The sequence below is a fragment of the Chroicocephalus ridibundus genome, chromosome 2 (genome assembly GCF_963924245.1).
Source record: "Chroicocephalus ridibundus chromosome 2, bChrRid1.1, whole genome shotgun sequence".
NCBI classification, from domain to species: domain Eukaryota; kingdom Metazoa; phylum Chordata; class Aves; order Charadriiformes; family Laridae; genus Chroicocephalus; species Chroicocephalus ridibundus.
Genome location: NC_086285.1, coordinates 98,498,972 through 98,520,584, shown reverse-complemented (window position 1 = coordinate 98,520,584; position 21,613 = coordinate 98,498,972). Strand labels below are relative to the sequence as shown.

Genomic DNA, 21,613 nt, shown 5'->3' with positions numbered 1-21,613 from the left:
ATGAAACGTAATGCTGACAGATGTAAAGTAATACTCAACAAAAATAAACATACACAGAAAATGAGCAGAATTGGGCTGCACCAAAAGGACTTTGAATAAGACCTTGATGAGATGATGGTACTTGCTCAGAAAATGGTCGGACAATAAGGGAAAGCAATTTGAAAATACAGGAGTCTTGGAATACAAAAACTACACAGCGACATTTGATGAAATACTTAGAATGCTGTGTGTCTCTAACTCAGCCGCTGTGACTCAAAACGGTAAGCAAATAAAAAAAAGGGCAAAACTCTGATCCTGATTTATACAATATTAAGCCCCAGAAAGATGCTAGAGGTAATTGGTTCAGGACAGTATTTAAATACCCCTAGCGCCTCTGTTTGGGTGGGAAAAAAATATCTGGGGAATTTGTTTTACCTGTACTGTTACCATGGAAGATTCATACCTCCTCATTATAAGTCTTCGCCCTGCTGCAGTGACCAGCAAGGACACAAGAACTGCTCAGCTCAGACTATGGAATCTCACATGGAGACTCATCTTTTGGCCCTCATTTCTTGCCACAGTGTCTGCATCGTGTAATACCAGAGTTTCATTTCAGCTCTAGGACATCGCTGGCTAGATGCTTCAGTCCAACCTCAGAGTGGGGGGAGGGATGCAGAGCTGCACCACAATCAACATTCAGAACAACCACTGAAGAGATATCTGATCCCTGCAGGATTATAAAATCTCTTTGATTTCGCTTGTCCTGGCTTTCTACCTGTGTAAGTCAGCTGAGCCTACAAAACATTTTGTAAAGCCAGGCCACTTCTCTCAATCCGAGGGTTTAGCATCTTCTTCTGTGAGGAGCTGTTTTCTTGTTTCATAGGGCAGATGGTCTCCATGCAGATCAGCTGCTTTGGCTGTGTAGGACAAAAAGTTGAGCATAGGGCCACTGCTACCTCACTTTCCTTACTACAAGAATCCTAGTATCAGCATGAGAATTCGCATTCCTAGATCAGCCTAGATCAGCATGAGAATTCGCATTCCTCTTTTCTGTTTATGCTATTTAAAAGTTAGATGTCAGTCAGATCTCCTTTTGTAGTCAATGAAGACAATTAAATACTCCCAGAGTGAGAGTCATCCCATCCTGAGGTCTAATACAGGTGGGAACTACTTACGTCTTTCCATTATCTGTGAGGGGAACCTAGATAACTAATTTAAGATTGAAGTTAAGATTATTCGGGGCTGAGGAATCTAATGGCAAATAAGATCACTTCCCAGTGATCTGATCTGTGCCTTTCCTGAACCAAGAGAGGAGGGATTACATCCAGATGAAGAAGGAACATCTATTGCCAGCCTTGCATAACTCACTAGACAATTTACTAGTAATGGAAACCATCTTTAGATAGAGAGATACTTGGGCTCTGCCAGTGGAGCCATGTTTTAATGTGGAGTGTCTGTACTAACATGAATTAAATTAGAGAATTAACATCATTGTACCTAATGGGATCATTAAAAATTACATGCAGTGGGGCAATCTTAAATTCAACTCAGATTAATCCTCTTTGTTTTAGTAAAAAGCACAGACCAGAGAATAACCTTCTCATAATAGTGTATCATAATATTGTAATATGGGCTACCAGTTACTGTACTTCAGAGTCAGTGTCTTGAGTGTTACAATTATTTAATCCTTTATTCCACAGTAATTTTCTGTATGAAACTAAATTAGATCTTGTGAATATTACCTTCAAGACTAACAGAGTAAAGTTGAGGAAATTGGGAGATAAAATTATGCAGAGCTTCACATCTCTGTTTTATCACTCATCAGAGAATACAGATTCTGTATTTTATATTGGAAGAAGTTGAAAAAACATCTTCATAATTCATCTTCAGTTTTCCAAATTAATTTTTGGGCAATCAAATTTTGCTAAGTCCCTCTTTTCTCATAATAGGGTAAAAACGTATGACTGCGGAGAAGGAATTGCTGGCTGGTTCTCTTTGTTTCTTGGTCGTCCGTGTCGCTTGATAAGACAAAGTTCAGACATGAAAAACAGGTCGTATCAGAAAAATACAAAAGGTATGTTGTCATTCTTAAAAATATTTGTGATTCCACACTTAGTAAACATCGGGCTCATGGACTTCATACTGACTACATGATTGCCCTGATAAAGGATGAAAGAATCATTCAATATTGATATTGTAGGTTTCAAAGAATACATTTATACCCAAACTGTGTTTATGCTGCCCTTTTACTTGTTACATTTGGTGAAAATGTACAGATACACCAGTCTGGGGGCTTTTTATCATCATGACCATGATTTTTTTCTGGAAACTTAATGGTCATTTTGAAAAACGATCATGAAAAAGCCATAAACAAAGAATTTATTCTTAGACTAAATTTCATTATAAAAAGGAAAATGGAAAGAGCATCAAAAATCCATAGATATTGCTCTAGTAAATTGTTTTACAAATTCAGTAAAAACTCAGCTCTATCTCAGTTTCTAAATGCATTGCATCATTGTAATTTACAGGTTTGAGGGGATTCTTGGAATATTTCTGTAGTGTTTGGAGCTGAATTAATAATTTTTTAAGGAGAATGAATAAGAGGTCAAAGGAAAGATGAGGTGAAATTACTAGTATAATCTTCCCGATTTTTAACGATCATTTTAAAATGTTGGATTCATTTTTTTAGGTCTGGCATCTGCTACAAACATCTCACTCTCTCTCGTGAATGAAGCACAATACCTCCTGATAAATGTAGCAAGCATTCTGCAGCTGAAAGAACATATTTCTGCAAGGTAAGATCCTTCTGTCTCCAAATGCCTGGGATTCCAGGTGCAGATATAACTGTTTCATCTGGAAATTTAGAGATAGTTACTTTTCAATGTTCAACAAATGTATAGGTACTAAACTGGTATCATTACTCATTCCTGTATGACTTCCGAAAATTTGGACTAAATGCTTGAAAATAATCTTTCTGCCACTCATCTTTAGGAAAACTTAAACAAAATTCTTGTCAAATGATGTGGTGGCAGGAGACTATTGGGAACCAGCCAACTTCTATTTGTGAGAAGAACAAGGATAATTAGGTTTTCACAACATAAATAATCTGGCAGGTGAAAATACAAAGTCTTGCTACTTGCTGAACTGTTTCTTTCCTTTGGGAAGGATTAAGATTTATAGCAAACATTCATAACAGAAATATTTTTAAACTACTTGCAGGACTGGATTAATTTCATTTCTTAATTGAATTTGGCTTTACTTGTACAAAAGTGGGAGATGCAAGCAGCCAACGAAACATTGAGCCAGCCCACAGTTACAAGATAAGGAACCCATTACCAAGTAAATTTTTGTATGCTGACAATAGAAAGTTGCTGTTTCTTGACTATAAGTAGGACAGGCTCAGATTCCACAGAAAAGCTGCCCTCGAGGCCTCCGTCGTAGCTGTGCATCCCACAGCCCCAGCATTTGTCTCTGAGCCCCCTTTTCCTGTCTCACCAAACTTCCCTGCCTCTGCTTGGAGTCATCTTCTCTCCTCTTAGCCACCCACCAAACACTCCCCCTGCATTGAAATTCCTGTTTTGAGTAGAGGAGGAATATATATATACACACATATATATACATGTAGCTGTAGGAGGACATGCATACAGCTTCAGGATTTAAAACCAGTGACTGAATGAAGCATCACTACAGACCACTGAAGCTTGCATTGCCTGAGGGTTTTCTTTCTTTAGGAGAAGGCAGTTGGGCAATTTCAGCATATCATGGCAGTGCTTGTTTGGGAAAAATCCCTGGAAAAGGTTTGAATCAGTCCATCTCTCAGGTGTTTTGACTGCCCTTTCTCAGTGACAGTTAATGACTTCTTTTGGCATCCTGATTTTGGATCTCGACTGGATCGGTTACATATCCTTGGGAGAACAACACTTGCAGGCATCCCTTGCTCACACTGGGCTTTTTCCATGGTGAAACACAGTGAGGAACTTTTCAGACCTGGAATCCAAGTGCAAAGGAGAGGAGTAAGTCACCAGAGGGAGAAGCAAGTAAGGATGAAGGAAGATCGTGAACTTTGGTAAAACATGCAGATGATCCACTGATTTTGCACCTAATATCTTCCAGTACAACTAGGCTTGTAACCTCCTTTTCTTCAAAGCAAACTTCAGATGTGACTGGAGCTGCCATGATGCCTGAGAAGCATCTTGCTTCCCACTCCGCAGCACAAGCTGGAAAACTGTTCCCTATTTTGCCACGCGGTGCTGGGGAAATCAATTCATCATAGAAGTACAGCAGCATCACTTTGCACTGTTACTAAATCGTGGTGTACAAACTTTCCAAATACTGACCTCTGCAATGTACTTTCAAGAATCTGTACATATGGGTCTTTCTGAAATGTTTTTCTTTTTTAGAAAGAAAGCTTATTTAGCTTCTTGGCATGTGGGTTTGTTTTTGTTTAATGGAAACCTGCTAAGATTTATGAAACAATTTTAATCTCCAATTGAGTTGTAATAATTTCTCTTTTTCTATATCTTCTGTAAGTAAAAATTAATCTTCCGGTTTGCACTTGGGTCTTGAGAGGTGTTCTAAAACAGAAACAGCAATTTAACTAAACAGTAGAATGTAACATACTGTAGGAGAGCTATATGTATATGGAGACATATGGCTTTACAGGTCACCTCCATGAAAATCCCCATGGCCTGGCCTTATGCTCAAATATTCCTGCTAGAAATATGCCCCTGAAGATGCAAATGCTCATTTTCAAGTTTGCTTGTTAAATATATGTAATGTGTTCTGGATTGCAGGGCCCACTACTGTAAGAAGTCCGAAGTCCCCAGGCTGGCTTTAGCAAAATCTGATTTTCACAACAGATCCTGGTTGAGATTTGCAGGATGAAGGTGCCTGTCACTCCATCCAGCTGACGCATGTTTTGAGGGGGTGGGAAATAATGAGCGTTTACTCAGATGCATGCTGGCAAGTAATTAGAAGCAGTTCTGAGGGCTGGAGATGGGTGCAGGAGACATAAGGTATTTTGGAGGTGAGCCTGAACAGGTTGAAGGTGGAGAGACTAGGGGTAGGGGCACTGCAGTCTTGGAGGATGGAACAGTAGAAACTAGAAATAGTTCTCAGCAGCTGGCTCAAGGTGCTGCAGGCCCAGCTCTGAGGTTACTGGGGCTTTTGATGCCCCCACCGGCACCGGCTGGAGTGGCAAGCACTGGTATGTCACAAAATGCATTCAGAACTAGAGGCTACACAGCATTCAAGCTCCAAGAGCCCACAGCAAAGCTAGGAAGCACAACAGTGTAACTGAACTTGTTCATGACTAACTGCTGTTTTCCTCCCTGTCCGTCTGAGAGTCAGCATAGTTTACACTTTCTGGTGGCTTCTGTCTTCTGCAATCATTATGAATTGTTTCTCAGCCGTGGGATCGCTTGTGGCATCTCGAGGGAAAACCTGTAGCCCTTCAGCTTCCCACCCCACTTTCTACCCCCAGGCTGCTGGAGCCCTTGTGAACAGCAAAGGCTCGGTGGAGCAGGGCTTGTGTGGTTTGACTGAAAGTCTGCACAGGCAGCTTATCCTTATGCACATTTGTCTGCTAAAGAAGATCATCCAGGCTGTTTTAAATAAAATCGAGCTCTTTTTTTTTTTCCTCACCTAACAGGCCTTTTCTGCCAAGAGTGCTTGATGTGAACAGTTTTCCCTGTGCTTTGATTTGCATGTTTTTCCTCATTTTAATTATAACACATTTTAAACTGTATGTCCTTACTTTTTATTATTTTTTTCCAGGACAGAAACATCTCTTTTCACTGCTTACCAAGGTTTCTGCCTCTGCCATAGGGTGTCATATCCTAAAGTTGTCAGACCACAGTTGATGGAGTATCGAAAGTTGTTCATGTCCATAATATCTAATGCAAAAAGAAATGTTCTTCCACACTAACAATGGCACTGAGAGAACTCCCTTGCAAATTTTAGGGCTGTCTTTTTTTCTGGTACTGGTCAGGTTCTCCTTTAGAAGGAGAGTGAAGAATGACAATTGAAAGATACAGCCAGATTTCTGATATTTGTATGCAGTCTGCTGCTTTGTCTGCCTCATATATGTTCTCTGCACTGACACAAATCTTCACTCTGGCAGTTCAAATGCTTGTACAGAGGAGGAGATATCGCCACACAGAAATTAATTTTTTTTAAAACAACTTTCATTTGGTGCAATCTGCTGCATCCCAAAGGCAAATAATAATAACATGAGGAATACATTCTCTCATAAAATGCCTTCACTGGCCTTTTTCACCTTCAGTGTCTGCTGGTTTTGTCCCCTCTGCCACTGCAACATGTGCAGAATAAGTTTCTATGTGCCTTCTTTTTAGAAGCATTTAATGAGCGTCCTGGTTTCGGCCAAGGTAGAGTTAATTTTCTTTCTAGTAGCTGCTGTGTTTTCAGATTTAGTATGAAAGGAATGTCAATAAAGCACATTGTTTTAGTTGTTGCTAGGTGATGTTTATACTAGTCAGAGACTTTTTTCAGCTTCCCATAGAAGCTGGGAAGGAGTATAGACAGAATGATAGAATGGCCAATGGAATATTCTGTACCATAGACGTCATGCTCAGTATATAAATGGGGGTTGGCCTGGGGGCGGGGGGGGCCGGAATCTGTGATCTCTGCTTGGTTCAGGCTGGGCAACCAATTCACCCAGCGGTGAGAGTGACTTGTGTCTCGTATATTCTTTTGCCATTATTATTATTATTATTGTTATTGTTACTTTCCATTTCCATTACTGTGCTATTAAACTGTCTTTATCTCATCCCAAAGGGTGTTTTTTTTCCCTTTCCCCTCCCTTTGTCCCTCTTCTCCCTAGCCTTCTGCGGGGAGAAGGGGGAATGAGCAAGAGGCTGTGTGGTCTTAGTTGCTGGCTGGGGTTAAACCACAACAAAGAGTCAAATGATTGCTAACTCAAAAGATCTTTTCATTTTTTGCCATTAGCCTTAGATAGGATAACTAATAAGGATTTTTTTCATATGCATTGTTCGCAATCGCCTGTCTACATGCTTTCATACCTACTTCACATTTCCAGGTTACACCTCTGAAGAATTCACCTAGAGGATTGCAAATTATAGTCAGAGGATTACAAATTACAGTTCAATGCTTACAAATTATAGTTAAATACCTTGTGCCCTTTTCATAGCCTTTGTAATAAAACTTGGTCCAGGTTATTCTGGAGAAACATTTCCTGAGTCATATTAGCCACTAGATTCTTAGAGCACAAATATCTAGTGCAGAACTAGTTAATAAACCTTATTTTTTTGTTTTCTCTGTCAACTCTGTGAGACAGATTGGAAGAGCCATTGGAAATAGACGAATTAATCCGACGTTTCCGTGCCAACATTGTCATCCATGCACCAGAGTCCTTTGAAGAAGAAGAGTGGGCTGAGATTTCAATAGGCGCTCTGCGATTCCAGGTGTGAACTCCTCTCCCTTGTTGTAGTCCCAGTCTATCACAAAGTACTTTGACCCCTGGAGACAAAGCAATTTTTGCAAGGCTTTGACTGGAACATGGGCGGCACCGTTTGTGCAGATGAAATTTATGAAATGTGTAAAAAACCCAAACATGCTGTGACCTGTGGCAAACATGCTGCAATATAATTGAGAGGTTTTGATGCATTTCTCCACACCTTTTTTTTTTATTGTTTCATAATTCATAAAATTTCTCACCTCTATCCAACTGAGCAGAAAAATAACCACTGTTTTGAGGCAGTTTACAGCAAATATTTAGCCAGCATGTCATGAGAGAATGCCGGTTGCTGTTAAGCATAGTAGTCCAAATGTAATCTCAGATTGCTGCACATCAAACAACTGACTGCCAAAAGACTGGACATGAATACAAGCGAGCAATCACTGTCTGTTGCCCTCTGTTGTATGCATTTTGTCTTAATCTCCACTCAAAACATGTTTCTAAGTCTAGCCTGGTAGGGTTTTTTTGTATGTTATGCTTCGCATTGTAGCTAACAAGATAATGTGCTTTGTACTGTAAGGAAAATGCTGAAGAGTTAGACTTTGTTGGCAAATACGTTCTTTTGAGAAGAACTTCAGCAAAGGATCCCTGAAGAAGCTACACACGAAACCTAAGGGAATGATGCACACATGTATTACATCTTCTGTTGGATTTGCCTGGTCCTTAGCTATGATATATGTATTTGAAAATGCATTGCCTAGGATGGGAAAGTGGGATTCATTGTTTTCTTAGGGATGATAATGAAGGTGTGAATAACAGAAGTGCTAAGGTCAGGTCTAGAAGCTGTGGTAGACATTACTCCTATTTCTTTCTGGTCAGCACGCTGTAAGAAATGGAGAGGCCATTTTTTTCAGTAAGGGTGGAAATCATGACTTATCTGCTCTCTTCTTATGTGTGCTTTGATCAGTAAGCTGTAATATGAGTTACAGAAAATTGAGGGAAAATTTCCTTAGGTAGGAGATGAGGACAAAATCCTTGGTGTATAGCTTGTTGGAGGCTGGAGTTGCACTAGGGATCTCAGCTCAGGATCCTGTTGTGGAAGAGACTGGAAAACTACAGAATAAAAAGGCCATCCTGTTTCTGGCGTAGAAATACTTTAGGAATGCAAGCTGAAAATAGAAAAGCTTATACAACTTGCGTGGTCTTTTCCAGTCTCTGCTAGGTCCTTATTCAGATACTGATGTAGTAACAGTAGAAATTATGTTAATGGTACTTGATGCCAGGAAAATGGTAGAAGAAGCTGTTGAACAAAGCAAAACAGGGAAAAATATTTCCTTCTCTGTCTTATTTTCTTGTTCTTTTAATAAAATATTAATGCTGTGGAAAATCATCTTCTGAAAAAGCTGAGACAAATGTATAGTTTTGATGATTACTCTGAAGAGTTGTACAAGCAGTTCTAGATGTACCTCAAAGAACTGAAACAGCCCTTCAGATCAGCATATAAACATGTTTGCAGTGTCAGGTTTAATTATTTGCCCTATTTGAAATTTATGACACATTTTACAAAAGTAGAATGTGTATATTGAGATACTGTTAAGACAGTTTCTATAATGTACAGCTTTGCTAACGTTAGTGTTGCAGTATTAAGGGAATCTAGAGTATGTCTTCCTTCTTAATATTAATGCTTTAAGAAGTAAGAAGAAATCAATTGCAGGCTTTTTTCCCTAAAACCACGCAAGAATTCAAACAAGAATTAACTTTAAGAACCATGCTCTTGTATGATATTGCAGTAGAGGTTCTCGTTATTCCTTCTGATTATATAAACTTGTGAAAATTCACATCTTGCATTCTGATTATCTACGAGTGCTATGCCTGTCAGAAAGAATGAGGGATATTGTGTATTTCAGCTGCACTGAAGCAACGTCAACCAAACCCTGGTAGTTTAACTCCAAGAAAATCCTTCTTGGGTTAAATCCTGAGACGCTAGCTTGATTTTGTATTCAGTTCCCCTTTGGGCAAGTAGCCCTGCCAGCCCCTAGATGAAGTGAAGCCATCAGGAAATACGAATATGTAAATGTTTATGATTTCTCAGATTGTGTCTGTGGGAAAGTTTTTTTCTGAAAAAAAAATAAAAGAAAAAATGAATTAAAAAGTCAGGGAGACCTTCACAAGTAGACCCTTTGAAAATGTACCTACTTTAGGTGCACAGGCCTGACTTCTTACATAATTATAGAATAAAATAACACAGGAAAAGTACATGAAAGATATGTTTTTAAGATAATATGATGGTCAGAAGCTTGTACTGTTCTGTGTTGTACTGCTTTCATATACAGCTGTAAACCTTCTTTACCTGAAATTTCAGGTTGTGGGTCCGTGTAGCAGATGTCAAATAATCTGCATTGATCAACAGTCTGGGGAACGAAACAAAGAATTTCTGCAGTCCCTGTCTGCAGCCAGAGGTAGAAAGGTCAGTACAGTACTCCAAAATAGCTGTATGGAAAGATATAGTGACTTCATTGCATGCATCTGCTGAGAGAATATTCACGATTAAGTTGTTATGCTAATTGTTACCATTTGTTTTTTCAGTAAAAAGAGGATGCACTTACAACCCAGATACGACATGGTTTATTTCCATAAAATGCTCAACATGTTTTTTATTCAGAAATTGAGTATTAATATGCATTATTTTAACTGTGCTTGCTTTTACTCAGTATGTACTGCTTTACAATGTGTTTATTTTGGTCTTGAAAAACACAAGCTGATGTCACTCAAGAAGAGAAATCTGCAGAAAAATAAGAAAGTGTTTGAAATGATACAGTTAGCTCATGAGACTGAAGTGTATTCTTACTGTGAGAAACTACTTAGCAGGAAAAACAGAGCAGATGTGAATGTAGTCAAAGTGGAGAGTAATTGATTAAGAAAGTGACTGGAGAATAAGTGTGAAATACAGGCGTTCGTTTGGAGTCCTTCTGCTTCCTAAGGTTGCATTGCTTCTTGGAACTGAGAGTGCTCAGACAATGGCTAGACAGTTTGGCATCCCAAAAGCTTCACAAACCTCCTTATGAGTATTTATTTAGCTGAAAATCCTTACTCTAAATTCATTGCTTCCTGTTCGTTGAACTCCTGTTGTAAAAGTTCGCTTGCCAGTCAGGGCTCAGAGGCCTTGCCAATACCAGCCAAACACCAGAGACTGGGCACAGCACAGAGGCGGAGCAATAACAAATAGGTTGAAAATTATTCACCAAAACAATGCACAATCAAATTACAAATAATGCATTCTTTGTTTGGAAAAAAAAATAAAAATAATAAATTGATTCGTCTCAGTGACTCATGAGGCAAACAAAGGGCTCCATTTTTGATGAATGTTATCCTTGGTGAATGGCTCCGCCGGCTCCGTCTCGGAGCCAGCCGCCTGGTACAGAGTGAGAGGGGGGAGAGGCGAGCAGGCAGGGGCCGGCTGTCTCGGCACAGCTTCCCGCTGACCTGAGATGACTTGGGGTTGGCACAGCAGGCTCTGGCACCCAGATCACCACAGCACATGAGCCTTTGTGAGACAAGCTCTTGGCCATGGTGGGTAGCCTGAGGACAAGAGCTCTCTCCAGGTAATGGTGAGCCACAACTGGAACATCTGGGACCCTTGAGAGCACATTCTGGCACTCTGGGCAAGGACGCTGCCACGTGGAGTGTGGTATGCAGAGGACTTTCTCTACCCATGTGGGTGTTACTGGATTATGATTTGAATCCTCCATAGAGGGAGAGCACTCTGTATTCAGGGACCTTCTCAAATGGCAGCAAAACCTTACCTGGGACACAGATTCTCAGGAGAGGCAATGCATCTTCTGCGTGTTTCCCACACCAAAGATGAGCTTCTCCTTCATCCTGATTAACTCAGCAAGGCAAAGGTTTCTCTCTACAACTACTCGAAAGGACATTGTAGAGAGGTTAGTGCTGGTCTCTTCTCACAGGTAATTAGCGATAGAACAAGAGGGAATGGGTTCAAGCTGCAGCAGGGTAGGTTTAGGCTGGACATTAGGAAAAAATTCTTCACAGAAAGAGTGGTTAGACACTGGAATAGGCTGCTCAGGGAGGTGGTGGAGTCACCATCCCTGAATGTGTTTAAGAGTCGTTTAGATGTGGTGTTAGAGGATATGGTGTAAGGGAGAACTTTGTAGAGTGGAGATGATGGTTGGACTCGATGATCCCAAGGGTCTTTTCCAACCTAAATGATTCTATGATTCTTGATACGAGCACTCCTAGAACCAAGTAACTCCTTCAAACAGAAGGAAGGCAGAACAAGCGATCCAGCCTCTTGAGAACAACCTGGCGCCAGATGAAAGACGCATGGCAAGGCGAGGCGCTGCAGAGCACAGTGCTGCTATTCACAGCGGGGGAGTGCTCTGCTTCCCTCCCCTGCGCAACGATATTCATTCTGCACAGAACCAGGCCTTCAGCTCTTTTATTTTTATTTTTCCCATCTTCCAGCGCTGCTGGCAGTTGGGATCTTGTGAGCGTGCCCCGCTCTGCATAAGGGCAACTCCTCTGGGTTAGCTTGACAGCTGAAAGAGAGAGTTTGAACTGGCAGTTTTGCCTGAACTGGTCTGAGAAGACCTCAGAGCCCATCCCTCCTGCAATCATCTGTGGGATGATGGTCACCAGCTGATTGTCAGTGAGTAGCACCCGAGGACTGTGGCATCTTCAGTGTGCTAAACAGACTAGCAGAGGATGGTAATCCAAACCTTTCACAGTTCACAGTGGGGAGAGAGAAAGAACATCCATGTGACTGTGTTAAATTGCAGAGCTAATCCTTTGGTGACTCATGGCTCTAGCATGCGCTTTTCTGTTTAGGAGTCATCTGATGGACTTCATTTTCTTTTTTTATCAGATACAGATTCAGTGAAAGAATTTAGCAGTTTGTTCCCAGCTGTCAATAACGCCATTCGAACTGCAAACAACAAAAGCAGCAAAATAAGATCTAAGCTAATTTCCCAGTACAAGGGGAACTGATATTGTTGAAAGGCTGTTGTAGTTGCTCGATTTCCAAAACCTTAAAGATACTGCACATACAAATGGATATCAAATCCTGAATGCTTAATAAGAGAGAAAGATGTCAATATTTACCGTTTTCTTTTGTTTTTACAAGAGCACCAACCTGGAAAAATATATCGAACTTTATCAAACTGGCAGCCCAAATGACAGCACTGCCAATGAACTTCAATAATGAGCTAAATAAAGTGAGGCTTGTAAGAGATGGTTCGATATTTATTTCAGAAATCATATTTTTCTCCATCCCTCTGAGACTCTGAGAACCTGGTGCTCCAAGTTGAAGGATTGAGGCTTTGCATAGACAGATTGCAGCTGAAAGTCAGAACCAGCTACTGTAATTAGCCACACAAGCAATTTGCATGTTTCCCGATAAATGTAAAGCAGGGTGCTGAAGCCTAGCCAGCTACTTTTTACGAAACCTTTTATTGCATTGTTTGAAATAAAACACGAACACCTCTACAAAGCGAACTTGAGCTCCGCTGCCATCAGTTCTGAAGAAATACTCATTAAGGATTCCTTTTGTAATTTTTGACTGAAAAGAAAAAACGAGCTCTCCTTCTGTGACGGAGCTCTCTCTCTTACTGCGGGAGACTACGAAAGACTAGATAACTACATTAAGCAAATAGCATAAAAATAGCCACACGCTGTTTCACATGCGTCACCACCTGATGCAAAACACACACAGACAGACAGAACACTGAATTCTCGCCCGTCTTCTTGTGTCTTGCAGATGCAGTTTAAGGCTAACAATAGCGGAAGCCCCGTGGGTAGATTTGCAGCAGCGCTATAAGCTGGGACTTGCATTAACAGTCTGCCCCAGCCTAAGTGTATGGATAGCGGTACATCAAGGGAAATCCATTATGTTTGCACATGCCCGCATACACTAAAAGGCTTGTGTTTTTTCCTGCGGGCTGTCGATCCTCCTTTATGTGCCTTGGGAGAGCTTCTTTCCCTGCAGAATTAGACGCGGTGCCTTTGGACTGCCTACTGAAACGTTAGCAAGGGTAGCAAATGACTTCTCTTATCTGATGCATCATTATCATCATTTTCATAGTAATGCAGGGCTTTACACTATGCAGTGCTTTTCATCCAAAGATCTGGAACGTTTGCAAACAGTGATTGATGTAATTAACAGACCTCTGAAATAGTATGATTCTTTTTTCTCATTGGTGGCGGAACTGGAAAATGCATTTATTTAAGGTAGAACAAAGGAAAACCAGTTCTTAGAAAAACATTCTGCTGTCCAGTTATTTCCAACAAAACAAGATGGGGGTTTTTGACACCAAGTTAAAAGTTTCCCTTTTTTACCAATATGAAAAATCAGCATGTTGAAAGTGAGTGCTTCCACTCTCCTATTTTGTAAGGCCTTACTAATAAGTTTTGGTGAATCCAGAGCTAATAAAGCATCATTACATTAAAAAAAAAAAAAAAATTCTACTTTAATAATTGCATCTCCCAAACCTTTGCATGGGAGGGAGGTTATGTTGTTGTATGAATAAAATGAACAGTCGTGAACAGATAAATTTATCTATTGTGAGAAGGTAGCTGAGAGCTACTTCCAGGGGCAAAATCCAGAACTCGTCCATCCAAAGTTAAGTTTTAGCTTGCAGTATCACTTGTGTGCATGTTACACATTCTAGCCGGGCATTTTCCCTACCAAGTGCTAGTCTGAATTAACTGATTGTTTAGGAGCTGTAGCTTGAAGGCATCTCAGCTCAGCCTTTGTCAGATGTAGCACCTCAGGTTTCTATTTTACAAAAGGAGATACTGCACCCAGGGATATCTCTCTGTCAGTGGATACCTAAGCAGTGCATATTACTGTTGATCCAGTAAATGTACTTGAAACAACATGCAAGAATGACAGCATTTTATAGCTCCTCCTTTAAGCGAGTGTGATGACTATCATATGATTCACTGTTGGCAAGAATAAGTAGGTTTTATCTATTTCTCCCAGCAGTGAAGTGTCGTGCTTTTTACTAATCAAGAAGCTTTACATTTTTGTGTCCCTGTGAAGTTAAAGACTGGTGGGAAGAGCCCCTGCTGCCATCAGAAGGCTGTGCAGATAAAGGCACAGAACTCACAGTCCAGCACTCTCTGCCCAGTTCCTGGTGTGTTCTAGGGAGGTTATATGCAGAATAAAATGCCCTTGAAGCCAGGAAAAGGTAGCAACAGCAGAGAGAGAGATTATGCGGTTCATTGTAATAACTCTGCAGGCTGTAATCTCTGCATCTGAAAGCCTCATTTTTCAACAGTGAAATGTGAGAAGGGCCAATTCCTACATTTTATCTTTCTCTTGAAACAGCTGAAATGGCAGGATGTACAGCTTTTGTGGTTGCTTGGGGGGTATGTGTGCGCGCTATTATCAGTATTTGCTGTGTCAATATTTGTAATTACTGAAAAAACAAGGAAATTTACTTAAGAGATACTAAATCCACTTCTGGTAATCCCAAGCTAAATTTTGGTCTTAAGAACATTCACAAAAGAAAGAGATCAGCAATTCCAAGCAGGTATTAGTACTAAAATATGTATACCATCATTATAACTGTCACCTTGAAAACTCCTTAGGCATCATCCAGTCTCGGCACTGAAGAAGCTACTGTGAGACTTTAGGTGCCTAATCAGAGTACGGAAATACTAAGAAGGACCAGTATTAAAATAGTATTTGAGAACTCCTGAAGATATGATATATCCACACATGCCTTTTCTTAAATAATTCTGAACGGTTTAAAGTGCTTTAAGAAAAAAAAAAAATTGTGCTAAATGATTTACAACAGTAGAAAAATTAGGAAATTAAATTCTCCACAGTGAACAATCTGCCCAGATTTATTTTAGTCTCATTTTAAGATAAATCAAGATGTCAATACAGTAAATATAAATAAAAACTTCTCATGTATCAAATAAGTTCATTTACACAGATGAGTTACAAAATTCCTTCCTGTGTGAAATGTGGTGTAGCAGGGACTAATATTCATTTTACAATATTTGTTTTATTATTGCCTGATTTTTTAAAGCAACAAAATTATGGCAACTGTCATTTTTGCACTAGGATATAGGAAGTAAATCCAGGTTATTAACCACAAGGCTGAAAAACTCATCATTTATGCCAACAGAGAAACCACAGCTTGTCAACAAATAAGGGAAAAGCAGGAACGGAAAAATAATAGTCTGCACTTTAATATTTTAAATGAAACAGTTACTAACTTAACATTTTAGCATCATGGTTGATCCAGCACAGTCACTGTGCTAGAGGATTGGGATCTTACTGTGCTGCAGTTGTTCCTCGGCATTAAGTACTACAGCACCGACCATAAGGATCAACCCTGTGTCCACCAGCGTAGACACCATTATGGTCACAGGTATCCACAAACTGTCATTTATAGGATAGACCTGCTCAGGTCCAACTCATACCCCATATAGGTGAAATGCCAGTGAGGTGAAGGAATAGCAGAAGTAGACAAAAAGCTCTGCTTGGGAGCTCTTTTTCTTCTTAATGTTTAGGATTACAAATGGAACAGAAGGACCCAAATTCAGAGTCTGAGGCCATGTTTGGATAGACCTCTGCTTTACAGCATCTCTGTAACTTGGGAGTAGGTCTCAGCCTTACTTCTCGCTAATTCCTCGAAGACTAAAAGCTGGTTCATGTTACCTCATTACTGTATCTTTATTTAATTATACAGCGTAAGAACAGGAGAAAACGTACTGCCTTCATATTTAGTCTGTCAAATATGCTCCTTTAAATTCAGCTGACACTATTTTTTTAAATTTATTGCAGTTCCTTTTACCTAGTATATTTTTCTAAACCTACTGTAAATGTAATTCCCTCAATTTAAGGATCATCAATGAAAACAATGGCAATAAATGTAATCAGGAAATGGAGGAGACGAGTTTTGTTTTAATTATTTTCACTTTTTTTTTTTTTTTCAGAAATACCAAATGAATTTCATTTGTGTATTTATTTACTTTACACTTTGGAGTGACTAGTACGTTTTCGCTGTGGCCTACCAAAACAAAATACTTTTTATTGAAAGCTGTAAGAAAAGACAAGAAAATTATATTGAGTTTCCAAGGTCCTCAGTTTGAAGAAGTAAGACGTTCAGAAGTCTATAAATCAATTATCAATTTAACACTGTCTTCAGCATTCCTTTAGTTCTAACTTTACATATTTCTTTAATTAACTATTATCTAATCGTTTGGAAAATATTATCATGAGATTGCAAGTCTGTTTCTTGCGCATTTCTTAATGCTCCACTGTTGGAAAACAAAACCACAAAACCACACACCAGTCTCTTACTGTGGCATTTCCAGATCATGCCCAGCTGTTCACAGCTACAACTGTAACGTTCAACGTGCTTAAGATTAAGACCACACATAAGAGTGCAGACACTCAGATGAGGTTTTGGGTGCCTGCGAGGGTTGTATGGTCAGTGGGTGAAGTGGTTATTCTGTTCCTCTGTTCTTTATTATTCAGTATCACAAGGACACGTATCTAAGTATTTCTAATATTTACGTAGGATGGCTTCACAGGTAATGACAGACAACCAGTGGCAGTCCTAATAAAACAAACTTTCTGAATATTTTCTGTAAAATATACTACAATATTCATAAAAACAAATGGGGAATTCACAAAGGCTAGACAGAACAAAGTTCTCTTAACAAAGTGAATAATTCATGGTAGAAGATGCAAGACTTTTCCTCACCGTTTGAACATACATGCATTCTCGTGCTGCCTAGCCTTTATTTGTGATAATGCATTAACTGCCAGAAGAGTCATTAAATAACAAGACTGTGAGGGAGTGTAAATTACATATATGATACTGTGGAACTCATGATGAAATATTACATTATTTATCCACTTACTTAAGGTATTCTTCTTGAATAGCATGGGGTTAGCTTTTGTTTACCAGTCTATTATAGGTAATTAGTTAAAAATGTTCTTAATTGCATGCAGATAGTACATACCTCCTTGTTCTTAAAGCAAGGTTGTTTTTCTGAACGTATCTGGGTTGTGAGATCCTCCATAGATCTAATTACTTTAACATGAGTTGCATCTCAAAAAATGTTTTGCTTTTTTCAGACAAACTTTGGCATATACCTGATGAACCAGCCCTTGTGCTCATCCTTTCCAGATACTTTATCGGTTGGGTCTCAAGTACTTCCAGTGCTGAAGGAGAATACAGAAATTCAGCCCCCGACATCCAGTGAAGAAAAATGTTCAGGATAGATTCTCTGGTGGAGATAAGATTTATGTGCAATTCCAGGGAAAAGTCAGTAGTCAGTTATTCAAAAAAAGAAAAAGCTTCCACTCATTTGCTTCTGGTTTAAGTCTTTTGATTTTCTGTTTGCTGTAAATGTTATCAGATGGCAGAACCCTTGATAATTACAGCTCACCTACATGTTTTTGCTTGCGATTATGTTACAGCAGCCGTAACTCTATTTTGCTCAATTGCTTCAGGATGCAACAGGTTTGATCAAGTTTTACTGGTGGATGACTCCCAACGCAAGCTCAACATCGTTGTCAGAAACCCACATCTCAATGAAGGAAAGTAAACACAACAACAACTACTTCCTTATGTTGCTTTGTTAAAACCACAACTGGGAGAGAGGATGCTGAATATATTTTAGAAACAATGTGGGTGGGAAGGGAACAGTGGGAGAATGGCGTGAGAGTAGCAGTCCATCCAGCTTTTCAAAAATGAAACTGAAGGTGGTGTGTAGACAGTCTGAAGGCGCCAGACAAGAGGGAACTGTTATTGGGAAATCTGTGACTCCCTCTTTGGGAGCAGTGTGTGGGGATGCCAAAAAGGCACAATGATCAATGAAGATTCAATATACTGTTTGCAAAACACATTCCCTGTGAAGCAATTTCATCCATTCGTTCTTGACTTCTTTTTCTCATTCCCATTTGCTACATTTCCATCTGATGTATTTTATGTGATGACTTCCCAAACACTTGTTTCTTTATGTGTTTGTGGATGTTGACACATTTTTTCTAATTAGAGATTTTTCAACTAATACAGTCATGTATTTTATACAAACTTTGTTTATCCTCAGACATCTCTAATGGCCACTTAAGGGAACTCTTGAAAGTTTGGATGTTTCTCCATCCTGAACAGGTCAAAGTATTCTCTTTTCTTACTCTTGGTGCATTTAATAATATCCTTCTTAGGAGGCTTTTGAGTTCTTTACTCTCCTAAATATGACTCGTGCTTTCTGATTTCTGAGAGCAAATGTCTGAAACCTAGGACTTAGTCTGAAATATCAATTAGTGTGAAAATTAAAAAAAATAAATAAAGCAAGCCACACAGCAAAAAAGCACATGGAAAGTCAATGTAATGCAAGACTGAACACATTGAGGCCAGGTGTTTTATGACCCCAACATGTGTCCAGCCTTCCACAGGGAGATTTCATGTTTCCAGGAAGTCCTTCTGGAAGAGGAAGTTCTCCTAGTTTCGCTGCTCTCTTGCCATTTGGGAAGTGAAATTTCGACCCCGTTAAAAGCACTGTCAGAACTCTCATCCAGCATGATTTAGGTCTTCCTTGGGGCAATTTTGGCTCAAACTGTGTGAAAGTGCTTCTGGCTGAAGCAATCCTTGAGTTGTTTGAGTATATCCCTGGAGGGGAGCAAGAGGCTTTGTGAAAGATTTGGTCAAACAGTCATTCTGAAAGGGGACCAACTACCGCAGAGTGGCGTACAATGGGGAAAGAGAAGCACATCGCCCAGTGTGCGAATCAGAATTCAAAAATGGTCTTTTTTCTTTCTCTTCTTTTTCTTTTTTAACTGGTTTCATCTTTCTTTTTCCTTTTCATTCTTTTGAAGAAGTGGTTTTACTCACTTCAGCTGGAACAGACTCTTATTAGTCTCTCAGCAGAGCTTTGTAATGGAAATGAGAAGAGACATTATCTGTTTCTTACAACCTGCCTTAAAATACATGGAAAGAGAGAGGTGTTTCATATGTATGTAAACTGAGGATCAGTTTTGAGAGTTGCACCTTCCACTTCAGAGCCCAAGCACTGCTCCTTGATGTCTGCTTTGAAAAGCTGGGGTTTCATCTGTCTAATAGTCAATTATCTGATGTTGTAATGAGCAGGCTTTTTGGAAGCTTGAAAAGCGGTTTCCTGGTATCTAAATCTCTTAACTGCTTCACTCTTTGCCTTTCTGTTATGCAGAGCAGTGTTTTGTGGGATAGAAAGCGAGCACAGCTCTGGCAAATTTAATATGGAGAGACCTGCTGTATGCTGACCTTCAGGTGATCTCTGGTGCTTTGCTCTGTCCTCTTCACCTCACCAGTACGTCATTTGTTTAAAATGGCACAGAAGTTAGAAAAGGAAATTGAAAGCAAAGCTCAGCAAGCTCTGTTTCACTTGTTATTGGATTTACTACAAAATAAGTCACTTTGGTACACAGTGGCTTGACAAATACTGTTTGTGAATAGCCTTAATGCAATGTATGATAACTAGGGATGAGAGGATTTGAACTTTAAAAATGTCATGCTTAGTCATTTTGACCTATTATTTACAGGCAATTACACTTTCTCTCTGCCGTGGCTTAGTAATATTAGATCAGGAATAATTTTGTCGTTTTTGCAGGGGGAAAAAAAGATTTTCTCTGATGTATGAACATACTCATTAGTATATTCTGTGCATTTCCCAGAAGGAACATCCTTGTGCTATAGTGATAGGAAATGTCACAGCGCTTCAGATTGATGGAAGAGACATAAGGAATCTTTCGTCTCAACAAAGGATAATATTTCCCTTCTAGCAAGTGGAGTGTTCCCGCCAGTATTGATCTGTCTTCCCATCAATGAAGACAAATTCTTCTCAGTGCCAATACTCTGTGGAAAATCTTGAAGTAGGAAGAATCACTTTTAAATGACATGCACTGTAACTTTGTAGGAAGAACATCCCTCCCATAATGTGAAAAAAATTCAGAGAGAGAAGAAACTTAGCATAAATGCAATCCCAGGTACTGCAGGAACTAAAAGGGCATAAACACTTTGAAACACTGGTAGAAAGCTTATATGTTCTATAAGGGACGACTTCTCAATCTTCAGAGTATACAGAAAAAGGACCATTTCATATGAATGTAGGCTCTTTCATCTAAGTACTCCCATTGCTGCAAAACTAAATCTTTGGACTAATTGCATATGTATGTTTACCTTATATGGACAAGAAATCCTTATTACTTAATACAGTATTTCCAGAGTGCTGTATGTAGAAAGTCTTCTATATATTTGAAAACTAAATCCATATTTCCTTACAATGAATTATTCAGACATATCCCAGTTTCTGTGGGACTTAGCTCCTTCTCAAATCTCAAGGCAAAAATGGTGATTATTACAAGCTCTAATAATAACCAGGAGGCTGAAATCACAGAACGGAAATCAGCATTTTTAGGAGAAGCCTCTGAACTCTGTGTTCTCTGATATGACTAAGATATTTCAGATACAGTTTATGATTTATATACTTTCAATGGCATCCTTCAAAATATGGTCAAAATTTTAGGTCACCCTTCTGTCAAAATTATACACAAATCAAAAGGAAGGACGTGATGGTTGCTCATAAATTGTAGGGATTATGCTATGCATTTCTTCGTCACACTGGTTTTTAACTTTCTTGGAAATGAAACCAATAAAATATATATTGTGCTTGACGTGTCTACTGGTGGTGCTTGCGTTCTTGACCTTTGAGCTCATGAGATGCTAAGTTCTGCTTGGAGGCATTGCTGGGCTCACGGGGCAAGGATGTGGCTCAGGACTGACAGGATGTCTCATTGCTGCTGGGGTTCACAGGTGAGGTGTTCCTCCAGCTATTGCGCTGACAGCCTCTGTCTGTCTAGTCAGCATGCCAATCAGTTGCACACTCAGCTCAGGCCCTGCACAAAATGCACTAATAATCACCCGTCCCCTTTAAAATATGTCCAGAGGCCGTCCTGTTGGAGCCGTCTCTGTTACCCAGAGGTTGGAGCTCTCACCAAGGGTGTTGGAGAAGAGAAGGTTCATTTCCCTCTCCTTTGCCTGGAGGGATCCAACACCGTCTTTCTCCACTGCCTAACCCATCAGTCAGTAGGCGAGACTGGGGACTCGACAGGACTGGGTGTGTGTGGGAATCACTGCGAAGGCTCATCCCTGCCTTCTCATGAGGTTTACATGGAAATGA

At 39.7% G+C, this 21,613-nt stretch overlaps 1 protein-coding gene across 1 annotated transcript in view; it reads left to right on the top strand.

The window, feature by feature from the left end:
- MOCOS (molybdenum cofactor sulfurase) overlaps window positions 1-21,107 on the top strand; it is a 224,782-nt gene extending 203,675 nt beyond the window's left edge. Inside the window, exons 11-15 of the mRNA XM_063326280.1 lie at window positions 1,929-2,053; window positions 2,669-2,774; window positions 7,295-7,421; window positions 9,777-9,881; window positions 17,532-21,107. Of these exons, the coding sequence (XP_063182350.1) occupies window positions 1,929-2,053; window positions 2,669-2,774; window positions 7,295-7,421; window positions 9,777-9,881; window positions 17,532-17,678 (610 nt within the window). The 3' untranslated portion in view covers window positions 17,679-21,107. The remainder of the gene's footprint in view (window positions 1-1,928; window positions 2,054-2,668; window positions 2,775-7,294; window positions 7,422-9,776; window positions 9,882-17,531) is intronic.
- Window positions 21,108-21,613: the final 506 nt, after the last annotated feature.